The sequence below is a fragment of the Bufo bufo genome, chromosome 11 (genome assembly GCF_905171765.1).
Source record: "Bufo bufo chromosome 11, aBufBuf1.1, whole genome shotgun sequence".
Taxonomy (NCBI): Eukaryota; Metazoa; Chordata; class Amphibia; order Anura; family Bufonidae; genus Bufo; species Bufo bufo.
The window spans coordinates 100,224,701-100,252,083 of NC_053399.1; the positions used below are offsets into that span (position 1 = coordinate 100,224,701).

General features: G+C 45.1%; 1 protein-coding gene across 1 annotated transcript in view; it reads right to left on the reverse strand.

Annotated features, from left to right (window-relative positions):
- Positions 1-1,480: 1,480 nt before the first annotated feature.
- LOC120982268 (NACHT, LRR and PYD domains-containing protein 3-like) overlaps positions 1,481-27,383 on the reverse strand; it is a 51,317-nt gene continuing 25,414 nt past the window's right edge. The window contains exons 6-11 of the mRNA XM_040412302.1: positions 23,683-25,378; positions 22,705-22,875; positions 19,929-20,099; positions 9,188-9,358; positions 6,568-6,738; positions 1,481-1,814 (exon numbers count right to left, since the gene is read on the reverse strand). Coding sequence (XP_040268236.1) covers positions 1,727-1,814; positions 6,568-6,738; positions 9,188-9,358; positions 19,929-20,099; positions 22,705-22,875; positions 23,683-25,378 — 2,468 coding nt within the window. The 3' untranslated portion in view covers positions 1,481-1,726. The remainder of the gene's footprint in view (positions 1,815-6,567; positions 6,739-9,187; positions 9,359-19,928; positions 20,100-22,704; positions 22,876-23,682; positions 25,379-27,383) is intronic.

Consider the following 27,383-nt stretch of genomic DNA (forward strand, 5'->3'; position numbering starts at 1 on the left):
CCCGGCTGGGCCGTGCGCTCACGGCTCTGTACTATACTGGCCAGGAAGAAGTCATCATGGCGAAGTCATCAGACATCGCGCAGCCCGGCCGGGAGAAAATCTTCAGTCTTCTGCGCAATCGCGGCCCGGCCGATTCGACAGGCGAGGGGTGGCCATAACCAGGGGAGACGAGAGACAACAATCAGGTAAGAGGGGACTTATTTTCTCAAAAAGGGTGGGAATTGGGTAATAAAATGTATTTACAAAAATGATCACTGTCAAATCATTAACAGATTTAACAGTGATCATTATGATGGGAGTACCCCTTTAGCTTATGTGTTCTCCAGGGACTCCACATTCTTAGGAATCTCTCAAACCACAGATCTGATCGACTATGTCTCACCATTGCTCCCATGTGGGAGAATCTTCACTTAACCATTTCATTGGGACTAAAATGCTCGCTGCCTGGATCAGGTCCCATTTAGAGGGCTGCCAGTCTGAAGTAGGCAGCCCTAAGAGGACGGCCTCTGGAATGAGCAGAAAGGGGCGTGATAAAATCTTTTTGATTGAGCATATTATTTCTGAACCAGAAATGTATTATCTTACGACATGACCAAAATATGTGGCTCAATGAGCCTTCCCCTGATCTACATCTCCAACATTTGAAGACCTCTCCAGTACAATTGTTTGGGAGTTTTGTACCATTGTGTCAGGACTTTATAAGAGTGCTCTGGAACCCTAACACACCTTGAGAACCCATGAGAGTTCATGCGCAGGATATCTATTTCTGAGAAGACTCTTCCCAGCTCTGAGGCCTATGTCTGTATGTACTGCGGCACGAGATTAGTTTCCTCGGGACACAATCTTTATCCATTCGTTTCTCAAACCATGTCTGTTCGCCATCTACACTTATTTTCTTGGATAGTAATTTTCCAGCAGAATGAACATCCAATTTGTCTAGAAAGTTTGAGGGCATGCGGATTATGTGGAGGGTACTCCCCCGTCTTAGATAGATCTCCCAAGAAGTCCCTAACCGTGAGATTCTTAAACTCTTCCCAGATCGGGCCGAGGTCAGTTACCCCGGGTCTGACCGAAAAAGGGATGAGCTCTGCTGGCATATTTAGGGAGGGTTGTCATCATGGCGCAGTCATCAGACATCGCGCAGCCTGGCCGGGAGAATTTCTAATCACAGAGGGACAGGAGACTCTGGGAATACAAGTTCATGATCACCTTTGACACACACTTAGATCAGGAATGAATGTGTCTCATGGATTTATGTCCACCTACATCTCTTAAGGAATGTGGCTCTCAGAACGTTCACACTTCTTAGCTATAATCCTGATGTAGAATTGCTCCAACTGTTTGTTTCCTCCTCCACTCGTACTGATATCACTTGTCTCATCTACCTCATTACTCCTATGTACTTTGGTGTATAAATTTGTGAATCTTCAGACACTGTCTTAAGAGACGCCTGATGAAAAGGCCCAAGTAGCCTGGAAAGCTTGCAATTATGTCATCAGCTATTAAAAGGTATCAACCACTGAGGAATCTCTACCTTTTTTCATCTTGATCTGATGGTACACTGTGGGAGAGCTGTCGTTAACTGTTATATGATCGGCTTTTTATGGTGGTTTGATTTAGGTGTATGGATTGAGTTGTTCAGAACTTCATCCGTTTTCTTGGTTTGAGGGTTGGACGTATTTTCTCTTGTCTGCTTACCACAGATAGAAATCCGCTTCTTGTTTCTTCAACGCAATATCTCCATATTTGGTTTGAGTTTTCTCAGATGTTTTGCGGTCTTCCTCTCCTGTTCCATCAATTTAATGTTCTCCAGGCTACAATAAAGCACAACACCCAGTATTAGTGAGTATGTGGACCTGTCATGAGGTCAGATTCATTCGTGAACTGATTGGCCTGAGGATGGGATCGGTACAATCTGGTGTCTGTACGGAGATCCTTCTCTGTACAGTATTAGAATGTATGGGCTCCGATGAGCCGAAGGTAGTTATTTGTGAATTTGTGCGAGACTTCATTAAATAAGTTCAGTAATTGATTTTTACTGTAATAAACCTTGGAACTGAACTTTGCTTTGGTTCCAAGGTACCACTCGGAACCAAAGCGCAGTTTGGTTCCAAGTTTTGAAGTGTTTTTTTTTTTTACTGTAATAATCAATTACCAAAGTTTTCAACGAAGTCTCGCACGAATTCGTGACTAGCTACCTTCGGCTCATCAGAGCCCATACATTCTAATAATGTACAGAGAAGGATCTCTGTACAGTATTATAGCAAATTTTTTAGCAAAGCGGCTTCAGGTGTAACATTCGAAGCTTGCTTCGCTTATCTCTAGTGTTTACCAAATAACAGAGATGGCAAAGATGGTCTCCGATTATTTAACCCCTTAGATTCCATGGTCAACAGTGACTGCAGCATCTAAATTGTGTGACAGAGAAACGAAGCTCCATCTATCAAAGTATCATTCCTTCCCTCAAGAATGCTATTATGGGGCCAATGTTTTCCATTGGCAGTGGGGGACATAATAAAGGCTATTATACTAGAATTATTATCATTATTTGGGCCGTTTAGTAGGGTCTGCCCTAATTCACTCTGGAATGCAGAATTCCTCAGTGCTGCCTTGGAATCCAGGAAAAAAAGATTTCAGGTAAATGTTTATCACTTGCACAGTAATAACGGCACATAAAATAAAGGTAACATGATTTTTAGTGAATGGTAAACAGAAAAACAATGTTTATTTAATACCTACCCCCATCAAAATTTCCAAATTAATAAATAATGTGGACCCCAAAAAAGTAGATAAAAGAAGAAACTATAAGTCATTGTAGTTATACAACACATTTCAATGTGGCTGTTTTTCTTTTTAGTCCACTCTTTGTATGGCATATAGTTCAGGTCATTACAGATGCAGCAGATCCCATTTTTAAGGGAAAAGGTGGATTTTTTTTAAAACTTTAATTCTCGTTTTTACCACAAGGGGACTTTGTCATGTGACGTTAACATCACTTCCATAATATACTAAGTATTGTGGTGTATTCTGCTGTCAGGCAATCTATTAGGCCGTACACTCAATACCACAAGAAAAAGAAGAAAAGGTCCACGCGCTGCTCGAGTAGGAAAGGTTCGGGAGGCAGAGATGAACGCACATATGTCCTTTATTAGGATGTCGATGATGCATTTCAGAGCCGGACAGGCTCCCTCCTCAGATCACATCCAATAGGTATGAAATGTGTCTTTGGAAAAAATGTCTTCCTTTTCTCAGCTACATAACGAGGGCCTACACAAGGACCCAGAGAAGCTATCTGCTGTACTGAATTGTCCTCATCCTTACAATTTGAATGTGATCCAGCAGTTTTTAGGCTTTGCAATGTATTATTGTCAGTTCATTCCTTATTTTTCTACGTTGACTGCCCCCATCTCCACCTTGACCCTGCCAAGTTTGCGACCTTCCTCCCAGTAAAATCCATGTACCTGAGTCCAATAGCACACTGGTTCTGTCTTAGGGGGATTGTTCCAAAATTTCCAGGAACCCAGAATAACATAAAACTGTCAAACAAATTTCACTATTCGACATGTACCACATGCGCCCGAAATAAAACGCCAAAGTAAAAAGCTATGGCCTTCTCCATCCTCTGCCTGTTCCCGAGGCTTCCTGGCAGCACATCGCTATAGACTTTATCGCTGACCTGCCAACCTCCTCTAGACACACAGCCACTTTTCTAAAATGGCTTATTTCATACCCATGTCTGGTCTTCTTTCTGCTAGTCAACTAGCCAAGATCTCCACTCTTTTTATATCTTCCATCTCCATAGATTCCCTATGCATATTCCATCCGATAGAAGAGTTCTGTTTACTTCTATGTTGTGGAAGGCTGTATCCTTGGATTTCTGCTCTCCATACCATCCCCAGGGTAATGGGCAGGTTGAGCATACTAATCGGATATTAACCAACCACCTTTGCCACTTCACTAATGCACATTAGGATGACGAGCTGCTTCCTTGGGAAGAGTTTTCACACAACAACCACCAAATCCAATCGTTTATGGTCACCAAGTCAGAATTTCTCTTTCTGTATCTGGTTCTTCAGGAGTACCGATGGCTGATTCTTCAGTGATTCTCAGATCTTACAGGAAACCAAGTCACTCTTGTAAAGGCTACCACTTGAATGAAAAATTTGCTGACCATAAGAGCAGACTTGCTCAGTTCTCTCCAGGTAACAAAGTTTGGCTTTCTTTAAGGAAGAACATGCTCATAGTATCATCTTATAAGCTGGTTTATTTCCCTGGTCCATTTGAAGTTCATAGGAACTTGAACCCTTTCTGCTATAAGCTGCATCTTCCTGGATAACTGTGGATACCTAACTGCCATCACGTGTCTTCTCAAACCTTTGAATTTAAATCGGTTTCCCAGAGCTTTTACTTCTACTGCTCAACCAGTTAGTGGCCCAAACGGCTGAGTTACAGGTTATCCTCAATATAAAGAAGGTTAGAGGCAAAACTTGCTTCCTGGTGGACTGGAAGGTCCTGAAGAGAGATCATGGGAGCAATGGGAGAACATCGATGCCTCAATTCTGATCAAGAAGTTCCTGCAAAAATCCGGCATAAAGAAGAGGGGACACAAGCTGGAGGGTACTGTTGCACTGGTTCTCGGTGCCGGCTAGTCCCCCTTGGAGGCACAAGTGCTCCGTTGCATACCCTGGGCATGCTCCTGGACTTTCCCGCTCTCCTCCTGGCCGCGCTAGTCCTGCCTGTTGGCCTTCTCTGCAGGTTGCGTCCTACATGTCTTTAGTAAGGTCTCTTGTCTGCGCTTTGGGGCACGTGCATGCTTACTCCTGGCCTCTTAAAGGCTGTAAATCCTTCTCCAGCCAATGACTAGTCATCCCTGGGTACTTAAGGAACTCTCCCAAGTGGAAGAGTGTCTGAGCTTTAGGTTTCCTAGTCTTTAGTAACCAGCTATAGTATGTTTCTCTGTCTGACTACTGACTCCGACTCCTAGCCGCTTGCCCTGACCATAGCCAGTTCTCGGATTGTAACACTGCCACCAGCCCTGTTTTTTTATGTGTCCCTCAAATACGTTAGTAGGCTGCCTGCCCCCTGACTTTGTATAGTGCCTGCCCTTTTGGTGCCTTGCACCAGAGTTTCATCTGCTAAATACAAATTGACGATTTCAGAAGGTAGTGACCTGGTTGGTTCCTTGTAGAGAGAGTTCAGCTCCCTGTATAGTGGTTCAAGGGTGAGTATCAGGGGGCCACCAGGACAACTTTCATAGGTTTAGCCCAAAGCCAAACCAGTTAGGTCCCTTTCACACGGGCGAGAATTCAGTGTGGGTGCAATGTGTGAGGTGAATGCATCGCACCGGCATTGAATCCGGACCCATTCACTTCATTGGGGCTGTTCATATGAGCGGTGATTTTCACGCATCACTTGTGCGTTGCGTGAAAATCGCAGCATGTTCTATATTCTGTGTTTTTCATGCAACACAATGAACGGGTCTGCGTGAAAATCGCAAGCAAGTGCGGATGCGGTGCGATTTTTTACGCATGGTTGCTAGGAGATGATGTAAGTAAATTGATAAAAGTCAATTTACTGTATTATTTTCCCTTATAACATGGTTATAAGGGACAATAATAGCATTCTTAATACAGAATGCTTACTAAAATGTGGCTTCAGGGGTTAAAAAAATAAAATAAAAACTCCCCTCATCCTATTGTTCGCACAGCCGGCATCTTCTTCTTTCAGGACCTGCAAAAGGACCTTTGATGACGTCACCGCGCTCACCACGTGCTTTCCTTTTCACCGCTGTAGTCCTGGGGTCTGTCTGTGTGGATGCTGTTGTTCTGGATCCCCTCCACAGTTTGACTTCGCTTCTGCCTCATCCTTCGGTCCTGCACTGTTGCTCCTGGTAACGACCCCGCCTGCTCACATCGCCTGTACTTCTGGTACCTCCTGATCCGCCTGGACCAGCTGCCTCATGTGCCTATCCTCCTCAAGAGGTAACGACCTAGTGTTTCCCTCCGGAAAGTCTATCCCCACCATCAGGGGTACTGTGAAGAATCGAGAGGTTTACTTAGACAACGCCCTTAGAGGAGGTGGGACTCGTGGCACAGTGGGTTCACACCCGCTGATTCGTGACAATAACAATGGTGCAGAGCATAAAATAGAATAAAACCCATGTATAACGTGTGCCCCACATGTCTCAGTCCTGTACACGTCTCTTATAGATAATCCTCTATCCTACAGGCCGGACTAGACCTGGTGCATTAGTAGAGATGTCACATATCAAGGAGCAGTCTACAGTTTATCTCACAGACACAACACTGGTGCGGAGCATAAAATAGAATAAAACCCATGTATAACGTGTGCCCCACATGTCTCAGTCCTGTACACGTCTCTTATAGATAATCCTCTATCCTACAGGCCGGACTAGACCTGGTGCATTAGTAGAGATGTCACATATCAAGGAGCAGTCTACAGTTTATCTCACAGACACAACACTGGTGCGGAGCATAAAATAGAATAAAACCCATGTATAACTTGTGCCCCACATGTCTCAGTCCTGTACACGTCTCTTATACTTACTTTAATGTCTCTATCCTGCAGGCCGGACTGGACAGAGCCTCCATCAAGTCACTGAAGTCAGGACCAGACAGATTGTTATGAGAAATATCAAGTTTCTTCAGGGACTGGTTATTCCTTATTGCAGATGCCAGATGAATGCAGGAAGAGTTTTGTAGATTATTACCGGCCAAACTGTAAGAATAAGAAGATGAGATGTGGGTGAGGCATCTACAGAGCATCAGTATAAAGTCTGGAGATTGTGACTATGGAGAGCAGTGTGGCAATAACATCAGACAACTATACAAGACACTTGATGCACTGCACAGAGTCTTGTACATTTCTACATGAGACTTTTCCTGCACCGAAGAGCACTCTGACCGTCACAATAATACGGCTGGTGCCCGACACTGCAATAATAAAACTCCTCACTCACAGCCAATAGATAGTGAGTCTATCACTATAGAGGCTGAAGACGGCCAGAGTTCTGCCACTTTCAGGACAATAAGCCGGTCCGGGAATCCCTGTTCCCACAGCTGAGGGAGAAGGACACAGGTCAGTGCTGCCTTTCTGTATACAGTGAGTCTATGTAAACCGCTGACCACCAGACATTGCAGTGGGTCCATGTCCTGTCATATGCACAGTGCTTTACATCTAGTGCACTGTGCTACGGTATACTTTGGTCCTTTTATACACTTCGGTTTAGTCTGCTCACTCTCCAGATATCGAAACACCATGGAGGGCTCCTGCTCCGAGTATGTATTTATACTTTTTTGCCTCAACACCCATTGTTGGATCAACAGTAACCTAAGTGGTCTAGCGACTTTGTTTAGAGGGTCCTTACTGTGTCCCCGGACTCCTTTTCGGGCTGGTCCTCAGTCCCCCATCTACATGGTCTTCCAGGAGCCAGGATGTGCCACACCAATGAAAATTAACGTTTAATCTACAAATGCAGGCGGCGGCAGAAACACATTGCCGGCACTGGACCCCTGACAGGGTGCTGCGATCAGCAGCAGTTAACCCCTCAGGTGCGGCACAAGGGGTGAATTGCCGCGGATTGCAGCGCCAGCAATGTGTTTCTGCCGCCGCCTGCATTTGTAATGTATTAAACGTTAGTTATCATTGGTGGCGGAGGTGGACTCCGCCCCTCCTCCTCCGCGCTCTCATTGGAGGCAGCGGCAGCACCGGGGGGGAAGACTGCTTCCTTCTCCCCGTGCTGCTGAGGGAACATGGCGCACGCTGAGAGCAGCGCGATCCATGTTCTCATATTCTCTGATAAAGACAAAAGTATCGATTGGGTATGGAAAGTTCGATACCCAAAACAACCCTAATATGTTCCAGAACAATGCCTCTCGGGTCTGAGGTCCTGCAATTACTTAATTTCCCTAGAATACTCACCCGCAGGTATGCCTATTAGGTATCATCGCTGAGGCTGGTCGGGGATTTTATGAAAAAAAAACTTTTCCACGGACAGAAGGTGATTATAATGTCTTGGAAGTCTTCTAACACACCATAGAAATTAGGGAAAAGTTGGTCTTGATGACTTAAGATGAAAGATGTGTAATTAAATACTTTTGTATGTAAGTGGACAATATCTGTAGGATTGGAGGGGGAGACACCGGTGTGGAGGTCATGGTCGTCTGTTGTTTTTTACTTTCTTATATAACAGACCTTTCCTTGTGATGCGGCTGCTCCTTGGTCTCCATATACTATAGTGAAATGGTAATAATGATAGTGGTAGACAACATTTCTTACTACTTAGGCCTCATGCACACGGCCGTTGGGAGGCCGTTCCGTGCATTGGGGACCGCAATTGGGCAAGTGAATGGGTCCGCATCCACGATGCACACGGCCAGCAGCCGTGGATTGCCGACCCGCCGTTTGCGGGCCGTCCAACGGCCGTTTGTGTGAAGCCTTAGTCAGACATTAGTAGAGATGTCACATATCAAGGAGCAGTCAGCAGTTCATCTCATAGACATAACACTGGTGCGGAGCATAAAATAGAATAAAACCATGTATAACGTGTTCCCCACATGTCTCAGTCCTGTACACGTCTCTTATACTCACTGTAATTCCTCTATATTACCGGCTGTACTGGATCTGGGGCATTAGTCAGACATTAGTAGAGACGTCACTTATCAAGGAGCAGTCAGCAGTTCATCTCACAGACACAACACTGGTGCGGAGCATAAAATAGAATAAAACCATGTATAACATGTGCCCCACATGTCTCAGTCCTGTACACGTCTCTTATACTCACTGTAATTCCTCTATATTACCGGCTGTACTGGATCTGGGGCATTAGTCAGACATTAGTAGAGACGTCACTTATCAAGGAGCAGTCAGCAGTTCATCTCACAGACACAACACTGGTGCGGAGCATAAAATAGAATAAAACCATGTATAACGTGTTCCCCACATGTCTCAGTCCTGTACACGTCTCTTATACTCACTGTAATTCCTCTATATTACCGGCTGTACTGGATCTGGGGCATTAGTCAGACATTAGTAGATGTCACTTATCAAGGAGCAGTCAGCAGTTCATCTCACAGACACAACAATGGTGCGGAGCATAAAATAGAATAAAACCATGTATAACGTGTTCCCCACATGTCTCAGTCCTGTACACGTCTCTTATACTCACTTTAATTCCTCTATCCTGCAGTCCGGACTGGACAGAGCCTCCATCAAGTGACTGAAGTGAGGACCAGACAGCTCGTTATTAGACAGGAGAAGTCTCTTCAGGGACTGGTTGTTCCTCATTACAGAAGCAAAGTGGATGCAGCACGAGTCTGGTACATTATTATTACCCAGGCTGTAAGAATAAGGAGATGTGGGTGAGGCGTCTACAGAGCGTTAGTATAAAATCTGCAGATTGTGAATGTGGAGAGAAAATGTCCCCGGCTGTTAGTAAATCTATACATGTCATCACTAGTGTGTGGTGGATGTCAGGAATGGCAGCAGCTACAGTTGTGTTCAAAATAATAGCAGTCAGACATCACTAACCTGATCAATCACTGTTTTTGGTAGAAATGATATTTCTACATGGCAAATAATTTACTAGCAGCTGTAGTAGAGTAATAGAAACCCAACAGACCCAACAGTCAGGACATGCATGCTGCTGATTCTGTGTAATTGAATCACTAATTAAAAAGGGCATGTTCAAAATAATAGCAGTGTGGAGTTCAATGAGTGAGGTCGTTCATTCTTTGAAAAACAGGTGGCAATTATTGCCCTTATTTAACCCCTTATGGACTCAGCCCTATTTCACCTTAAGGACTTGGCCATTTTTTGCAAATCTGACAAGTGCTGATAACTGTAAAACGCTTTGACTTATCCAGGCCATTGTGAGACTGTTTTTCGTCACATATTGTACTTCATGACACTAGTAAAATGAAGTAAAAAAAAATACCAAATTTACCAAAAATGTGTAAAAAATTGCAAATTTCTAAGTTTCAATTTCTCTACTTCTATAATACATAGTAATACCTACAAAAATAGCTATTACTTTACATTCCCCATATGTCTACTTCATGTTTGGATCATTTTGGGAATGACATTTTATTTTTTGGGGATGTTACAAGGCTTAGAAGTTTAGAAGCAAATCTTGAAATTTTGCAGAAATTTTCAAAAACCCAATTTTTAGGGACCAGTTCAGGTCTGAAGTCACTTTGCGAGGCTTACATAATAGAAACCACCCAAAAATGACCCCATCTAAGAAACTACACCCCTCAAGGTATTCAAAACTGATTTTACAAACTTTGTTACCCCTTTAGGTGTTCCACAAGAATTAATGGAAAACATTTCACTTTTTTGGCAGATTTTCCATTTTAATAATTGTTTTCCAGTTACAAAGCAAGGGTTAACAGCCAAACAAAACTCAATATTTATGGCCCTGATTCTGTAGTTTACAGAAACACCCCATATGTGGTCGTAAACCGCTGTACGGGCACACGGCAGGGCGCAGAAGGAAAGGAATGTCATACGGTTTTAGGAAGGCAGATTTTGCTGGACTGGTTTTTTTTGACCCCATGTCCCATTTGAAGCCCCCCTGATGCACCCCTAGAGTAGAAACTCCAAAAAAGTGACTCCATTTTAGAAACTACAGGATAGGGTGGCAGATTTGTTGGTAATAGTTTAGGGTACATATGATTTTTGGTTGCTCTATATTACACTTTTTGTGAGGCAAGATAACAAGAAATAGCTTTTTTGGCACCGTTTTTATTTTTTGTTATTTACAACATTCATCTGACAGCTTAGATCATGTGATATTTTACATTTTTTACGGTGTTCATCTGAGGGGTTAGGTCATGTGATATTTTTATAGAGCCGGTCGATACGGACACGGCGATACCTAATATGTATACTTTTTTTTTTATTTATGTAAGTTTTACACAATGATTTCATTTTTGAAGCAAAAGAAAATCATGTTTTAGTGTTTCCATAGTCTGAGAGACATAATTTTTTCAGTTTTTGGGCGATTACCTTGGGTAGGGTATGATTTTTTCGGGATGAGATGACGGTTTGATTGGCACTATTTTAGGGTGTATATCACTTTTTGATCGCTTGCTATTACACTTTTTGTGATGTAAGGTGACAAAAAATGGTTTATTTAGCACAGTTTTTATTTTTTTACGGTGTTCATCTGAGGGGTTAGGTCATGTGATATTTTTATAGAGTCGGTCGATACGAACGCGGCGATACCAAATATGTATACTTTTTATGTAAGTTTTACACAATAACAGCTTTTTTAAAAGAAAAATGTTTTAGTGTCTCCATATTCTGAGCCATAGTTTTTTTTATTCTTTGGGCGATTGTCTCAGGTAGGGGCTCATTTTTTGCGGTATGAGGTGACGGTTAGATTGGTACTATTTTGGTGGGCAAACGCTTTTTTGATCGCTTGCTGTTGTACTTTATGTGATGTAAGGTGACAAAAAAATTGTTTTTTATGGTGTTCATCTGAGGGGTTAGGTCATGTGATATGTTTATAGAGCCGGTCGATACGGATGCGGCAATACCTAATATGTATACTTTTTTTTTTTCCTCCTATTCTTTACCAAATTTTTTTTTTTTTTACTTTATTTGTGGGAAAATGACGTTTTTGTTTATTTTTACTTGAAACTTGAAATTTTTTTGGGGGAAAACTTTTTTTTTTGCTGTATTTTTTGTCCCACTTTGGGACTTGAACTTTTGGGGGTCTAATCCTTTACAATGCATTCTAATACTTCTGTATTGGAATGCATTGGCTGTATCAGTAATACTGTGTGTATTACTCATACAGCTTCCGGCCTGTGAGATCCAGGGGGCTGAATCTCACAGGCTCGTCACCGGAAGGCAGCGCGATGCCTTCCTTAGACATTGCGCTGCCTTCCATGCCATCGGGTCCCCCCCACAGCCCCATAGGAACCTGATGGCACCGCCCGCCACCGCAACCGCAGGTCTGAATTGACCTGCGGTTTGCGGCGACCGCTGATACGGGGGAGTCACATGACCCCCTCCCCCCCCCCCCGGCGTTGTGACAGGATGCCCGCTGAATGATTTCAGCGGGCAACCTGTTCCTATTAATCCCCGCCGCGCCGCAATGTACTTTAAAACTTAGGACGTACCGGTACGCCCTGAGTCCTTAAGGACTCAGCAAACATGGCGTATCGGTACGTTTTAAGTCCTTAAGGGGTTAAGTAGGGAAGGCAGCAAATGTTGTACATGCTGGTTACAGTGCATTTCTCTCTGAAATTCTGAGGAAAATGGGTCGTTCCAGACAGAAGAACAGCGTACCTTGATTAAAATGTTGATTGGAGAGGGGAAAACATATAAAGAAGTGCAGAAAATGATCGGCTGCTCAGCTAAAATGATCACAAATGCTTTAAAATGGCAACCAAAACCTGAAAGACGTGGAAGAAAGCGAAAAACTTCCATTCGAATGGATAGAAGAATAGCCCAAATGGCAAGGACTCGGCCAACAATCAGCTCCAGGAAGATGACAGAAGGTGTAAAGTTCCCTGTGAGTCCTGTTACAATGAGAAGACGCCGATGTGAAGCCGAGCGATCTGCAAGAAGCCCCCGCAAAGTCCCACTGCTGGAAACAAGACGTGTGCTGAAGAGCTTACAATCTGCCATAGAGCACATTGACCGCCTGAAGAGACATTCTGTGGACTGATGAAAGTAAGATGGTTCTTTTCGGGTCTAGAGGCCGGAGACAGTTTGTCAGACGACCCCCAAACACTGAATCCAAGCCCCAGTGCACTGTGAAGACAGTGAAGCATGGTGGAGCAAGCGTCATGATATGGGGATGTTTCTCATACTACGGTGTTGGGCCTATTTATCGCAGACCAGGGATCACGGATCAGTCTGAATCCATCAGAAGACTGGAAGAGGTCATGCTGCATTATGCTGAAGAGGAAATGCCCTTGAAATGGGTGTTCCAACAAGACAAAGACCCCAAACACACCAGTAAACGGGCAACGTCTTGGTTCTAGACCAACAAGACTGACGTTATGGAGCGGCCGGCCCAATCCCCGGATCTTAATCTAATAGAAAACCTGTGGGATGACATCAAAAATGCAGTTTGAGGCAAAACCAAGAAATAGAGAAGAACTGTGGAATGTAGTCCAATCCTCCTGGGCTGGAGAACCTGGTCACAGGGGCCAGAAGGTGGTGACTCCGAGCAGCACAGACGTCCAGCAGTTCTCAGAAACAGCGGTTATACAACTAAATATTAGTGACGGGATTCAAAGGAAAGCAAAATCTTCAAACAGTATCCGGCAGGAAATCATCTCCCAGTCCCCAAATCATTTCAATCCTCCTCCCTTCAATTCCTCCACATCCTCTCTCTCCTCTTTTGACCCTTTAACAGAGGAAGAAGTCTCCTGGCTTCTCTCTTCTTCTCGACCCACAACCTGTAGCAGTGATCCTATTCCATCACACCTCCTCCAGTCCTCCTCCCCGTCTGTCATCACTCACCTAACTACAATTTTTAACCTCTCTCTCTTCTGGTATCTTTCCCTCCTCTTTCAAACACTATTATAACCGCACTACTAAAGAAACCATCTCTTGACCCGACCTGTGCTGCTAACTACCGACCTGTTTCTAACCTCCCCTTCATCTCTAAACTCCTTGAGCATCTTGTCTGCTCTCGCTTAATAAGCTATCTCTCTGCAAACTCTCTTCTTGACCCCTTACAATCTGCCTTTCGCCCTCTTCACGCTACAGAAACTGCCCTTACTAAAGTGTCTAACGATCTAACAGCAAAAAGAAATGGGGACTATTCTCTACTGATTCTGCTGGACCTCTCTGCAGTGTTCGATACTCCTCACCATGCTCCACTCAATTGGCCTTAAGGACACTGCTCTCTCTTGCTTCTCCTCCTATCTCTCTGGCCGCTCCTCTAGTGTCTCATTCGCGGGCTCTTCTTCTTCTCCTCTTCCTCTTGATGTTGGCGTTCCTCAGGGCTCAATACTAGATCCTCTACTCTTCTCCCTCTATACAGCTCCCATCGGACAGACTACCAGTAGATTTGGCTTTCGATACCATCTCTATGCTGACAACACCCAACTATACACTTCCCAGGGGGATCCCTGCTTTACTCCAAAACACCAGTAATTGTCTGGCAGCTGTCTCTAACATCATGTCCTCTCTGTATCTAAAACTGAACCTCTCAAAAACCGAACTTCTTGTCTCCCCCCCCCCATCTACTAACTCGCCTAAACTTGATATTTTAATTTTGGTCTGCAGCACTATCATAGCTCCTGTGCAACATGCCCGCTGTCTTGGGGCCACATTTGACTCTGATCTTTCCTTTGTTCCCCATATTCAATAACTCACACGGTCTTTTCGTCTGCACCTCAAGAAAAATCGCAAGAATCCGCCCTTTTCTTACTGTAGAAACGGCAAAAACTCTTGTTGTTGCCTTGATTCATTTTCGTCTTGACTACTGCAACGCATTACTAATCGGTCTCCCTCTCACTAAACTGGGGTCTGGTGACATCATAAAATACTAAACTACTTGCAAAAACAAGCTTCTATAAAAAGGAAAAATGAATCGACAATCACATACAGTCGTACAGAATATAGATCTTCGAGCTCACGAGACGCGGTATGGTCACTGGTTACAAAAGCGTGACGTTCTGCCCTCCAGAGGAGCAGGTAAGGTCAGCTTGGTACAGGTTACACACACACCTCCTGTCCATGCGGGCACAGAGAGGCAACAAGCTGAGAGAGCCTGGTCACTGCCGCAGTGAAAACAGCACATCCTCAGCCCGGGTATCTGCCACCAGCTTCTTGGTTGATATAAGCCCGGTCCGCTAACGGGATTATACAGGGTGAGAAACCAACCCGCGGTAGCTTATAACTAGGCCGAAACACTGACGTGGGGATTCGTGATCGAGATACAAGATTAAATTATAGATTTAAATCACCGTAAGGTCACACTAGATATAACACAATATACACAGAGAATATATACAGTGGTCTAAGGTTACAGATACAGGTTATATGGGTACAACAGGGTTAAGCAGAGCAAAAGTCAGTTACCGGGTAAAATGAAAGTTCCTTTCAGTTGTGGTGAGTTCTTTGCTGTAGTCACATGAAGGGCAGTGATCTCAGCTGGATCCTGGGTCCCCCTAAACACATTACACGATGTGACCCTTCTTCAGAGAAAGACACGCCTGCTTGATGGCACAAGCCTTTTAACCTGTAGCCGGCCCCTCCCCTCCCGGCCTTTGGAAGGGGTTCAACAACCCCCCCTTTTTCTTGACTGGCTGCAAATAACACACAAAACCCTTTAGGGTCTATAGCTCTAGTGCAGAAGGTCACAGGGAGATGGTTCTGGGACCAACGGATCCCCCTGGGTTCCGGCTACAAGTAGAGTCCAAATATGGTACTGTTAGTTGGTTTCTGTGGGGAGATATGTATATCTCCCTTCCCTGGCATCCCACTATCAAACCAAGAACATGGGCACGTTCCTCGTAGCCACCGGGACACAAATATGTATCCGGTTTGCGCCTGCGATGGCAGGGCGATTCATAATTCCTTATGAAATGTAGGTGCCAACATGTCTGGGAGGTAGCCTTGATCCTGGGCTAGAGCTGAGACCCCCCTGCTGGGGGTTTTCCTGCAGATTTGGCTGCCTCCAAACTGGCTGGTTGAGGTGTGACATTATCCACCTGGGGCCTCCTTGAAGCCTGGACCCCTGGGGCTTTCTAACCTTGCTAGCTGACAATCAGATGGCTGGGGGGGTGAGAACTTATTTTGCATGTACACTGACAGTGTACAAGCCAAAAGGTGAATCAACTGACAATCAGGGCTGCCAGTAGATAATAATCCATATTCCTCACAGGGGCCAATCAGTGTCTACAAGTAATACCTGGTTAACGTTACTGGCTGCTACAGATGCGGACATAATGTATGTAAAACCTGTAAATTTATTAAAATAAGCAAGAGTTTTAAATCTAGTGCTACAGGAGAAGAATTTAAAATGAAATCCTATATAAACTGTAACACAAGTATCGTGATTTATTTAGCCGCCTGCAGCAGCTGGAACGTTCCATGTGTGGGCTGCACTTCACGCTGGGTTCACACCAGAGCGTTCTGAAAGGAGCGCTCTGTATGCGCGATTGTACGGGCGTTTACAAGCGCGCATACAGAGACAAGCGAACACACATTGTCGCGCGTTCCCGAAAGTCTATGTACGGGAACGCGCGACAAACGCCAAAAAAAACGCTCAAGTACTTGTTTGAGCGTCGGGCGTTTTACAGCGCGATCGTACGCACTGTAAAACGCCCAGGTGAGAACCATTCCCAAAGGGAAGCATTGGTTTCTCCTTGTTGTGTGTTTTACAGCGCGTAGGAACGCGCTGTAAAACGCTCAGGTGTGAACTGAGTGTCAAACAGTTTGAAAATCAGAGTAAGGAAACACCTTTCAGACATCTCAAACTTGAAGTTAGTGAACATTTCCATGTTCCATGTTGTTGTCTCGACATTTTAGAGACGAACATGGAGGTAACACAGCAGATCTTGAAGTCGCTGGTACTGAAAAGGCTAAAAAAAACATTGCGAGGAGGAGATCTAAACAGACTGCTTTATAATAGGGAGTCTCTTTGGATCTTCTTATTGCATACCAGGATTCTTATACTCACTGTAATCTTTGAAAATTGGTCTATATTCTGTACGACTGTATGCGATTGTTGATTCATTTTTCCTTTTGTAGAAGCTTGTTTTTGCAAGTAGTTTAGTATTTTATGATGTCTGTCCCAGCATTTACACGGTTACATGTTCATAGACTAATAGCTCCTTTAGGGTCCATTCACACGTCCGCAAACGGGTCCGCATCCGTTCCACAATTTTGCGGAACGGGTGCGGACCCATTCATTCTCTATGGGGACAGAAACGATGCGGACAACACACAGTGTGCTGTCCGCATCTGCATTTCCAAGCCGCGGCCCCGAACTTCCGTGCCGCGGCCCCGCAAAAGATAGAACATGTCCTATTCTTGTCCGCAACTGCGGAGTTCTATGTGGGTGCCGGCCGGGTGTATTGCCGATCCGCAATACACTACGGACATGTGAATGGACCCTTAGTCTGCTCAACTGACAAATGACTTTAAGGAAGGAAGTGTTTCTTCCTGACAATAGTCTGCTTGTTAGTGGAGAGGACTCATTTACATGCAGCGATCTCCTCCACAGTATAGAGAGCAGCGATCACTAATGCCAGTAGTATAGGGAGCAGCGATCACTAATGCCAGTAGTATAGGGAGCAGCGATCACTAATGCTGTGGCTTGTCCCCATACAGAAGCGTTCCTTCCTGACAATCTCCTGCTCGTCAGTGGAGGAGACACATTTACATGCAGCTTTCTCCTCCACAGTATGGGGAGCAGCGATCACTAATGCCAGTAGTATAGGGAGCAGCGATCCCTAATGCTGTGGCTTGTCCCCATACAGAAGCGTTCCTTCCTCACAATCTCCTGCTCGTCAGTGGAGGAGACACATTTACATGCAGCTTTCTCCTCCACAGTATGGGGAGCAGTGATCACTAATGCCAGTAGTATAGGGAGCAGCGATCCCTAATGCCAGTAGTATAGGGAGCAGCGATCACTAATGCTGTGGCTTGTCCCCATACAGAAGCGTTCCTTCCTGACAATCTCCTGCTCGTCAGTGGGGGAGACACATTTACATGCAGCTTTCTCCTTCACAGTATAGGGAGCAGCGATCACTAATGCCAGTAGTATAGGGAGCAGCGATCCCTAATGCCAGTAGTATAGGGAGCAGCGATCACTAATGCTGTGGCTTGTCCCCATACAGAAGCGTTCCTTCCTGACAATCTCCTGCTCGTCAGTGGGGGAGACACATTTACATGCAGCTTTCTCCTTCACAGTATAGGGAGCAGCGATCACTAATGCCAGTAGTATAGGGAGCAGCGATCCCTAATGCTGTGGCTTGTCCCCATACAGAAGCGTTCCTTCCTGACAATCTCCTGCTCGTCAGTGGGGGAGACACATTTACATGCAGCTTTCTCCTTCACAGTATGGGGAGCAGTGATCACTAATGCCAGTAGTATAGGGAGCAGCGATCCCTAATGCCAGTAGTATAGGGAGCAGCGATCCCTAATGCCAGTAGTATAGGGAGCAGCGATCCCTAATGCCAGTAGTATAGGGAGCAGCGATCCCTAATGCTGTGGCTTGTCCCCATACAGAAGCGTTCCTTCCTGACAATCTCCTGCTCGTCAGTGGAGGAGACACATTTACATGCAGCTTTCTCCTTCACAGTATAGGGAGCAGCGATCACTAATGCCAGTAGTATAGGGAGCAGCGATCACTAATGCTGTGGCTTGTCCCCATACAGAAGCGTTCCTTCCTGACAATCTCCTGCTCGTCAGTGGAGGAGACACATTTACATGCAGCTTTCTCCTTCACAGTATAGGGAGCAGCGATCACTAATGCCCTGGCTTGTCCCCATACAGAAGTGTTCCTTCCTCACAATCTCCTACTCGTTACATGCAGCAATCTCCTCCACAACATGGGACGCAGTGATCACTAATGCCACCATGTCTGACTGTTCAGACATCATGATCTGCTGCTGGAAAACATTTTAGGCGATCACACAAACGATCTTGTTGCCCTGATCATTTAGCAGTTCTCTTGTTCATTGGGTAACTGGCCGCACCTTCACACACTACTTTCATACTAGTGTTAGCAGGGTCTGGCAGGCAGCTCTGGCCAGGGAAGAACAGCCTGTCGGATATGTGCTAACGCTAGCCCACGAGTGCCGCTGGTAGTTCACTCCGGCCCCATTCACTTTAATGGGTCGTGCATGTAGGACATGCGGCCGCAGCGCGGCAAACATGCCGAGAAGTGGCAGGACAAAAACCAGAGCATGCTGCCGGAACAGCAAGCCGGACCCTGCTAATGCTAGTATAAAAGTAGCCTTACCGAGCGTTCCTAGTAACACTTGTTAGCAATCATCTGCCCGATGCTTGGGCATTTGTCAGATTTGGCCAAAATATGTTGTGATCCCAAAGAAGACCGCACTGTTCAATACAACGGGTCATAAATAATGAGGTCTTTTTGTTTTATTTCATAATGGCAGAGGTGTGACGCTCTATAGCCATAGATCACATGTACAGGTATACAGCTGCTAACATCTGGCCAGTCTGGGGGGGTTGTGACTACTGGTTCCACCAAACATAGAATCAAACCGAAGGCTTTACAATTCCAGTTCAGGACAATGTGTGAAATATTAGCATACCATTACTATGAATATTCCCCCGCTGTGCATCTCATGGACATCACAACAGTGCGGAGCAAACAAAGGAATAATGTGTGACACGTGTTCCCCACATGTCTCAGTCCTGTACACGTCTCTTATACTCACTGCAGGCCGGACTGGACCTGGTGCATTAGACATTAGTAGAGACGTCACATATAGAGGAGCAGTCAGCAGTTTATCTCATAGACATAACAATGGTGCGGAGCATAAAATAAAATACACTCCATGTATAACGTGTTCCCCACATGTCTCCGTCCTGTACACGTCTCTTATACTCACTGCAGGCCGGACTGGACCTGGTGCATTAGACATTAGTAGAGACGTCACATATAGAGGAGCAGTCAGCAGTTTATCTTATAGACATAACAATGGTGCGGAGCATAAAATAAAATACACTCCATGTGTAACGTGTTCCCCACATGTCTCAGTCCTGTACACGTCTCTTATACTCACTGCAGGCCGGACTGGACCTGGTGCATTAGACATTAGTAGAGACGTCACATATAGAGGAGCAGTCAGCAGTTTATCTCATAGACATAACAATGGTGCGGAGCATAAAATAAAATACACTCCATGTATAACGTGTGCCCCACATGTCTCAGTCCTGTACACGTCTCTTATACTCACTCTAATTCCTCTATCCTGCAGGCCGGACTGGACAGAGCCTCCATCAAGTCACTGAAGTCAGGACCAGACAGATTGTTACCATACAGGTCAAGTATCTTCAAGGACTGGTTATTCCTTATTCCAGATGTCAACTGGATGCAGGAAGTGTCTCTTAGATAAGTATTCCGCAATCTGTAAGAATAAGATGAAATTCCCTGAATAATTATCGCCCACAGGGTTGTGTAATGTGGGCAGCCACTAAGAAAATTGTTAATTTCTCAGGAAAGGAGAATAAACTCATGGATTTAGCCAGGTGACAACTGCACCATCAGCAGCAAGTGCCACCATAACAGCCGGGGTCGTTATATCTCCTGCACCGTGCTAATGAGTCTCTATGGGAGCTGACGGCAATGGTTTGTTGCTCAGCTGTCTATGAAAGCCTATAACCCCTGTCAAAGACATGGGGGAAGATTTACCAAACTGGTGTAAGGTAGAACTGGCTTAGCTGCCCAGAGCAACCAATCAGATTCCACCGTTCATTTTTGACAGTTCCTTTGGAAAATGAAAGGTGGAGTCTGATTGATTGCTATGGGTGGCTAATCCAGTTCTACTTGACACCATAAGGGCTCATTCACACGACTGTGTGAAGCTCGTTGCCGTATTGCGGACCGCATTTGCAGGTTCCCAATACACGGGCACCGCTCCGTGTGCATTACGCATCACGGATGTGGACCCATTCATTTTGACGGGTCCGCAAATCCGGAGATGCGGAACGAAAGAACGGAACACTACGGAATGCTTTCTGGGGTTCCGTTCTGTGCCTCAGCACCGCAAAAAGATAGAACTTGCTCTAGAATGGACAGATCGCGGACCCATTCAAGTAAATAGGGCCGCAATCCCCATGTGGCTGGCACACGGTCGGTGCCCGTGCATTGCGGACCGCAATATGCAGTCCACAGCATGGGCTTCACACAGTCGTGTGAACGAGCCCTAAGTTTGTGTGTGGATTTGTCACGACGTGCAATGCAAAGGGTGACCCCCATAACTTTTTTTATAGTTATATCTACTGAGCTGTGGGGGGGGGGGGGGGGGGGGGGCTCATTTTTTGTGGGACAAGCTGTAGTTTTTATTGATATCATTTTGGAGTGTGTGACTTTTTGATCACATTTTATTTTAAAAAATTCTGTAAGAGAAGCAATGAAAAAATGGCAAATTGGCCATTTTGCCCCTTTTTTCCCATTACGCCATTCGCTGTATTGGAAATGATTTGTTTATATTTTTTGAAATTTAGGTACTTATATTTTGAATATACGGAGGGGGGGGGGGGGGCGGTGATTTAAACTTATTTTTTAACAGGTTTTTTTGTAATGATTTTGAAGCTCTTATATGAGCCTACAAAAACAATTTTTTAATTTTGAACAATTATGTATTTTTAAACTGGACCTACTAGGCTACTTTCGCATTAGAGTTTTTTGCGGATCCGTTACAATAATACAGCTGCATGCATCCGTCATGAATGGATCCGGTTGTATTATGCCTTCTATAGCCTTGACTTTTTAATTGTGTTCAAGACGGATCTGTTTTCTATTGTTTCAGAGAAAACGGATCCGTCCCCATTGACTTACATTGTGCGTCAGGAAGGATCCGTCTTGCTCCGTACCACATCGCGGACAGAAAACCGCTGCTTGCAGTGTTTTTCTGTTCGCGATGGGGATACAACCTAATGGAACGGAATGCATTTTGGTGCATTCCATTCCATTTCGTTCAATTTTGTCCCATTGACAATGAATGGGGATAAAACTGAAGCCTTTTCTTCTTCTATTGACATCCTATGACGGATCTCAATAGCGGAATTGAAAACGCTAATGTGAAAGTAGCCTTATTGAGAATTGCTCATTTCTTATGTTGGCCTGCCATCTGGTGGAGCCCATTCAAACCAATTACCGGCATCCCCATTGGCTGTAGGGGATGCCGGTTGGATGCACGAAAGCGTATCACAGTATCTAAAGCCTTTAATTACCGCGGTCGGCATTATTGCCGATCGCAGTAATTGTCTGCAGGTCTCTGCTGTTTGAAACAGAAGAGACCTGCTGGCCATGACGCCTGCTGCATGTGTGAAAGGGTTAAATAAAGACTGACAAAAAAACAACCTGATCAGCCATATGCTGCTAAGCAATAGTCTCATTCAAAACACTTTTTAGACTAACGATTAACTAGAGCCCACAGCCTACTGGAGTGTGTTTGGCATCGTTGCCAATCAATAGCAGCTTTTCCATTATCCCATTTTGAGTCCTCGAGTCCATTTTGACAAGGTTCAAGCATTTTTTTGGAATGTAATTCTGAGCTTAGTAATGATCTTTATACGGACTATGTATTCTTGTCCTTTTCATGTGCATGTGCTGATTAAATCAGGATACTAGGGGTTATTGATAAAGTGCACACTATTCTTGGCATGGCGTTTGCAGTTCCCCGAGCTCCACCACAGACTGACAGCACACGATATTGCAGATATTTTAATTCACACACAGCCACGGGTCTCACCATAAACCTGCCATAAAGTGTTAGAAAAATCTGCATGTATGACGTGTGGATTCTGCTGTGGATTCACCACAGATGTCATCCTTGTTAACTGGAAGGGGTGAAATCCTAAGGGAAAATCCACAAAATAAATTGACAAGTTGCAGATTTTTGGACATGTCACTTTCTATGTGGAAAAAGTCAGCAGTGTGTGGATGAGATCTGAAAAATGTTTCACTCTTCCACCCAAACCAGTCCTGTACACGTCTCTTATACTCACTGCAATGTCTCTATCCTGCAGGCCGGACTGGACAGAGCCTCCATCAAGTGACTGAAGTCAGGACCAAACAGCTCGTTAAACGACACGTCAAGTACCTTCAGGGACTGGTTATTCCTCATTACAGATGCCAACTGGATGCAGCAAGAGTCTGATAGATTACTACCAGCCAAACTGTAGGAATAAGAAGAGATGTGGGTGAGACGCCCACAGAGCGTTAGTATAAGGTCTGATGAATGTACGATATTAATAAAGTTGGATGGAGGGATTGGGTAAGCAGTCATCAGGTGCTGAGCACTCTGCTTCCTCCACTATCTACTGTGGCCCCCATGTCCTCCATTATCTGTCCTCGCTACAGATCACAAAAACGGACTGTTACTATAGAACAGTGGTACTAAACTAGTGGAAAGTGGATGCCAGCAGTGTGGGCCCGTGCATGTCTTGAGGGTGCAGCTCCATGCTTCACCATTCCCCTGCAATCGGTGGTTCAGCTCTGGCAGCCACATGGCAGTGATGTCATCACATCTGCACCACCGAACCACAGGCAGCAATGAGCAGGGGGCATCACTCCATGGAGGGCACTAAGGGAGCGCTCCTATTGTGTTGAGGGACTAAGAGGCTTGGGTGCAATTAGAGGCATGGCTTATTGTTAGAAAAAAAACTACTGGGGTTGTCCTTCCTTACAGTTTTTGCAGCTCAGACCATCACCCGACAGCAGATCCAGGTATGTGGACCTTTACAAAAATTGCTTGAGTACCCATGTCATAGAAATTAGTGCCAAATTGACTTCATAGGTCATAAACATTAGGGTTCACCTACCTGCACTCATAATGCTTGGCCCCCCTGACCCTGGTAAAATGTTAGAAGCATTGCAATCAATGGAGACATATTTGCTGGGGTCATTTCAATGGCTGTGAAGTACCTGACCCACACCAACAGAAATAGATTCATCAGAAAAGTCCATTATAATCAGTATTTTACCTCAGAATCTGCAGGTCATGTAACACTGGTGCAAGTCTTTCTAATCCTTCACGGTCGAAGGAGCATCTACTCAGATTGAGTTCTTCTACATGTGTGCAGGTTTCCATGATGAACGCTAGCACGGTGCAGTTCAGAGCGGACATGTGCATACCAGAAAGGTCAATGCATCTGTATGACTGTAAGGATTTCAGCACTAGAGCCTTATTCCTGCTTTCAAATAGATAGAAGCATGTACTGAGAAATCGCTCTCTCTCAGTTCCATACAGCCTCTGCTTTTCCGGAATAAAGTCCTTCAGCCAAGTGATGACATCTATAGATGTCTGAGCTGCTTGTTCGTCCAGGTATCCAGTTAGCATTGACCTGGTGGAGCCGTCTGATAGACCACACAAGAAACGGAGGAACATCTCGCCGCGTCCATCAGAATACGATTTGACATCTTTTAGTGATTTCTGTAACTTCTCAGAAGAATAATCCACATAATGCACCAAGGCAGAGAAGAATTCCTGAACTGTGAGATGTAAGAAGGAATAGGACACAGATTCCTCCGATTCCATCAGAAAACTTGATAAGAGCTTTGACTTATTGTCCACATGGAAACAATTTAGATCTTGTTCATCAAAGATAATCCTGTGATTCATGACTCCATATTCTGCCATCCATCCGATGGACTGAAGGATCTTCTGAGCGTCACTCTGGTGCCGGCTGTGATTGGACAGGATGTTGGCGACAAATATCGCGAAGAGCTGGGTGACGGTTTTGGGTAATAATGAGACCGGCTGATCACGACTTGTTGGCTGGAAGCTCTTGGATAATACAGTACAGATGATCCAGCAGTAGGACGGGATATAACAGAACGTGTACAGGGCGTCATTCTGCTTCACGTAATTAAAAGCCTTTTCCCCCAGTTCAGGGTCGGGGAAGAAATTTTCAAAGTACATCCGTCGTTCTTCTGGTAAAAACCCAATAATTTGTACTATTCTCTGGAAAACATAACAATCAATTGATGCCAGTCTGGTTGGGCGACTGGTCATTAGGACAGAACAACCATAAAGAAGGGAACCTTTCACCAAACTAACGACAATCTGACCACAAGGTTCGGGCTGTTTAGGATTAGAGCACAAGTGACGTGATGTGAAATCCACTTCATGAAGGCTTTCATCCAAACCGTCTAATATAAAGAGAAGTTTTTCTGGCTCCTGTAAGATGTTACTAAGCTGCTCCTCCAGATATGGGTACTGATGAAGGATCATGTCCTCCAGACTAATAACCTTATCCAGTCTGTTGAGGTCTCGGAATTTGAAGAAAAAGACGAAGGAGAATCTTTGATAGAAATCCCCCTTCACCCAGTCATAGACAACCTTCTGCATCAGTGTGGTCTTCCCTACACCGGGCACTCCGCTAACCATTACCACGCGTGGTACAAGTCTGGATTGGTGGCACCAGCGGAACATCTTGTTCATGGAAACGACCTGGAATTTACTTTGTGTTTCCTTTAAATATTGCTCATGTTTTACCCCGGTCTCGATGAGCTCATTCTCAGAACGTTGCCTAAAATGATGAGTGGAGACAACGATGAGGTTCACGTAACGTGTACAGAGGGGAAAACTTTCCTCTCGCTGGTCACATCTTGGAGGTTTGTTCTCGATCAGTCTCCCAGTTTTCTCATGTAAATGTTTCTTGTGACGGATCTGGACGTCTATAGTAAGAATAAAGATGAAGAGTATTTTCTACAGGATCAGTATTAAATATGTTTCAACATTTACTTCCTTTATCATTAGAAATCAGACACTTTGGGGGTTATTTATTATCCTGAGATAGGCCTATATTAGGCGTATTGCAGACGCAGATTGTGGCGCAATGGTTAAGATCTAAAAAAGTGGACGGGGAAGAGGACGGACCAGCAGGGCTGTCTCATTCATCATTTTCTATGCCTGTTTCAGGCGCAGAAAATAGTCTAAACGTAAGACACTTCGGCAGATCCACCACCAGTGTAAGGGCTTATTAAGACCAGAATCTAAAACGCTGGTCTTAATATACGACCCCCTGTATCTATCTCATTACTTAAGTTATAACTGAAAAAATGGAGGAAACTGGTGCACGTGATATATTTGATATATACCACGTAAAATTCATGGGCTCAATTTATAAAAGAACCTAATGAATAAAATAAGGTCTGTAGGCTGAGACAGAGTGTCTGGAGAAGTGGTGGATGGGATATATGTTTGTCCAAGGTTCCTCACGTCATGAATATGTGAACGGCAGAGATCTGCTGTTGTCTGTTAGGGTTTGTTGAAAACCTGCTTTCAGGGCCGGGTTTGCTGGAGTGGGGAGAGAAGGGTGGGCCCCCACTCCACCCGGACAGTCCGGGTCTTGGACTGTCCATATTAATTAGTCTTCTGGAGTCAGGAGCCCAGTCACACCTTGTCTCTCACTCCAAGAGGTATGGACTTAGCTATTTTGTTTGGTGCCCGATATTAGGCCGGCACTGGGTCAATGAGGATTCCTCCTGTATAGTTAGAGCCGGACGGGCAGAGGATTTTGTTTGTTATATTTTATGGTCTGTACCGCAACCTGACAATAAAACAGGCTGAGGTCAGATGAACGAACTTCCTGCTGTCTGGACTGCAATTTCTACGGTGTGCCTGTCTACCCAGGGGATGATATTCTCTCTACATAATCCCTTACGACTGGCAGAGGAGGCTTTAGGCACAAATTCTGGTACAAAATAACAAAACTGGAAAATTGAAAGGGACGGAGAACACCAAAGACTGTTTTTCTGCAACTTGGAAAATGGAGGATGTAATTAAAGGTGTGTTGCAATCATCTGAACAGGAGGCTATCAAATTACAGCAAAGGGCGCTGGAGGAAACAAGCTGCAGGCTGACGGCCCAACTGGAGGAGCGAAGAAACGACCGGGAGACCTTAAAGCGAACCTTTCACCAGGATTTCACCTAATAAACCATTACCAGTACCTTATAGATTATGCTCATTGTGTTCAAATGCATTCTTGTCCCGCTTTCCTGGGATGTATATTGATGAAAAAATCGCCTTATAAAGTCCTTGTCTCCAGCTCCTGCAGTCACGGTGGAAGTCAAGGGGGTCGCCCTTCCCCCACTCCGGGCTGTACCTCCCCTGCCCTAACCCCTCCTCTAACTAGTGTAACTGACAGCCGGCTCAGTCGCCGGGACCGCGCTTGTACTGGCGGCGCATGCGCCGTTGGTCTCAGTAGCAGCGCGATCCTGTCTATCGCGCGGACTGAAGCGCGATCCTGTGAGTGAATTGCGCATGCGCCGTCCGTCCCCGATGCCTCCCTGTCTTCTATTCAGGTGCGCGCCTGAAGAACAGAAGACAGGGAGGCATCGGGGACGGACGGCGCATGCGCAATTCACTTACAGGATCGCGCTTCAGTCCGCGCGATAGACAGGATCGCGCTGCTACTGAGACCAACGGCGCATGCGCCGCCAGTACAAGCGCGGTCCCGGCGACTGAGCCGGCTGTCAGTTACACTAGTTAGAGGAGGGATTAGGGCAGGGGAGTTACAGCCCGGAGTGGGGGAAGGGCGACCCCCTTGACTTCCACCGTGACTGCAGGAGCTGGAGACAAGGACTTTATAAGTCGTTTTTTTCATCAATATACATCCCAGGAAAGCGGGACAAGAATGCATTTAAACAGAATGAGCATAATCTATAAGGTACTGGTAA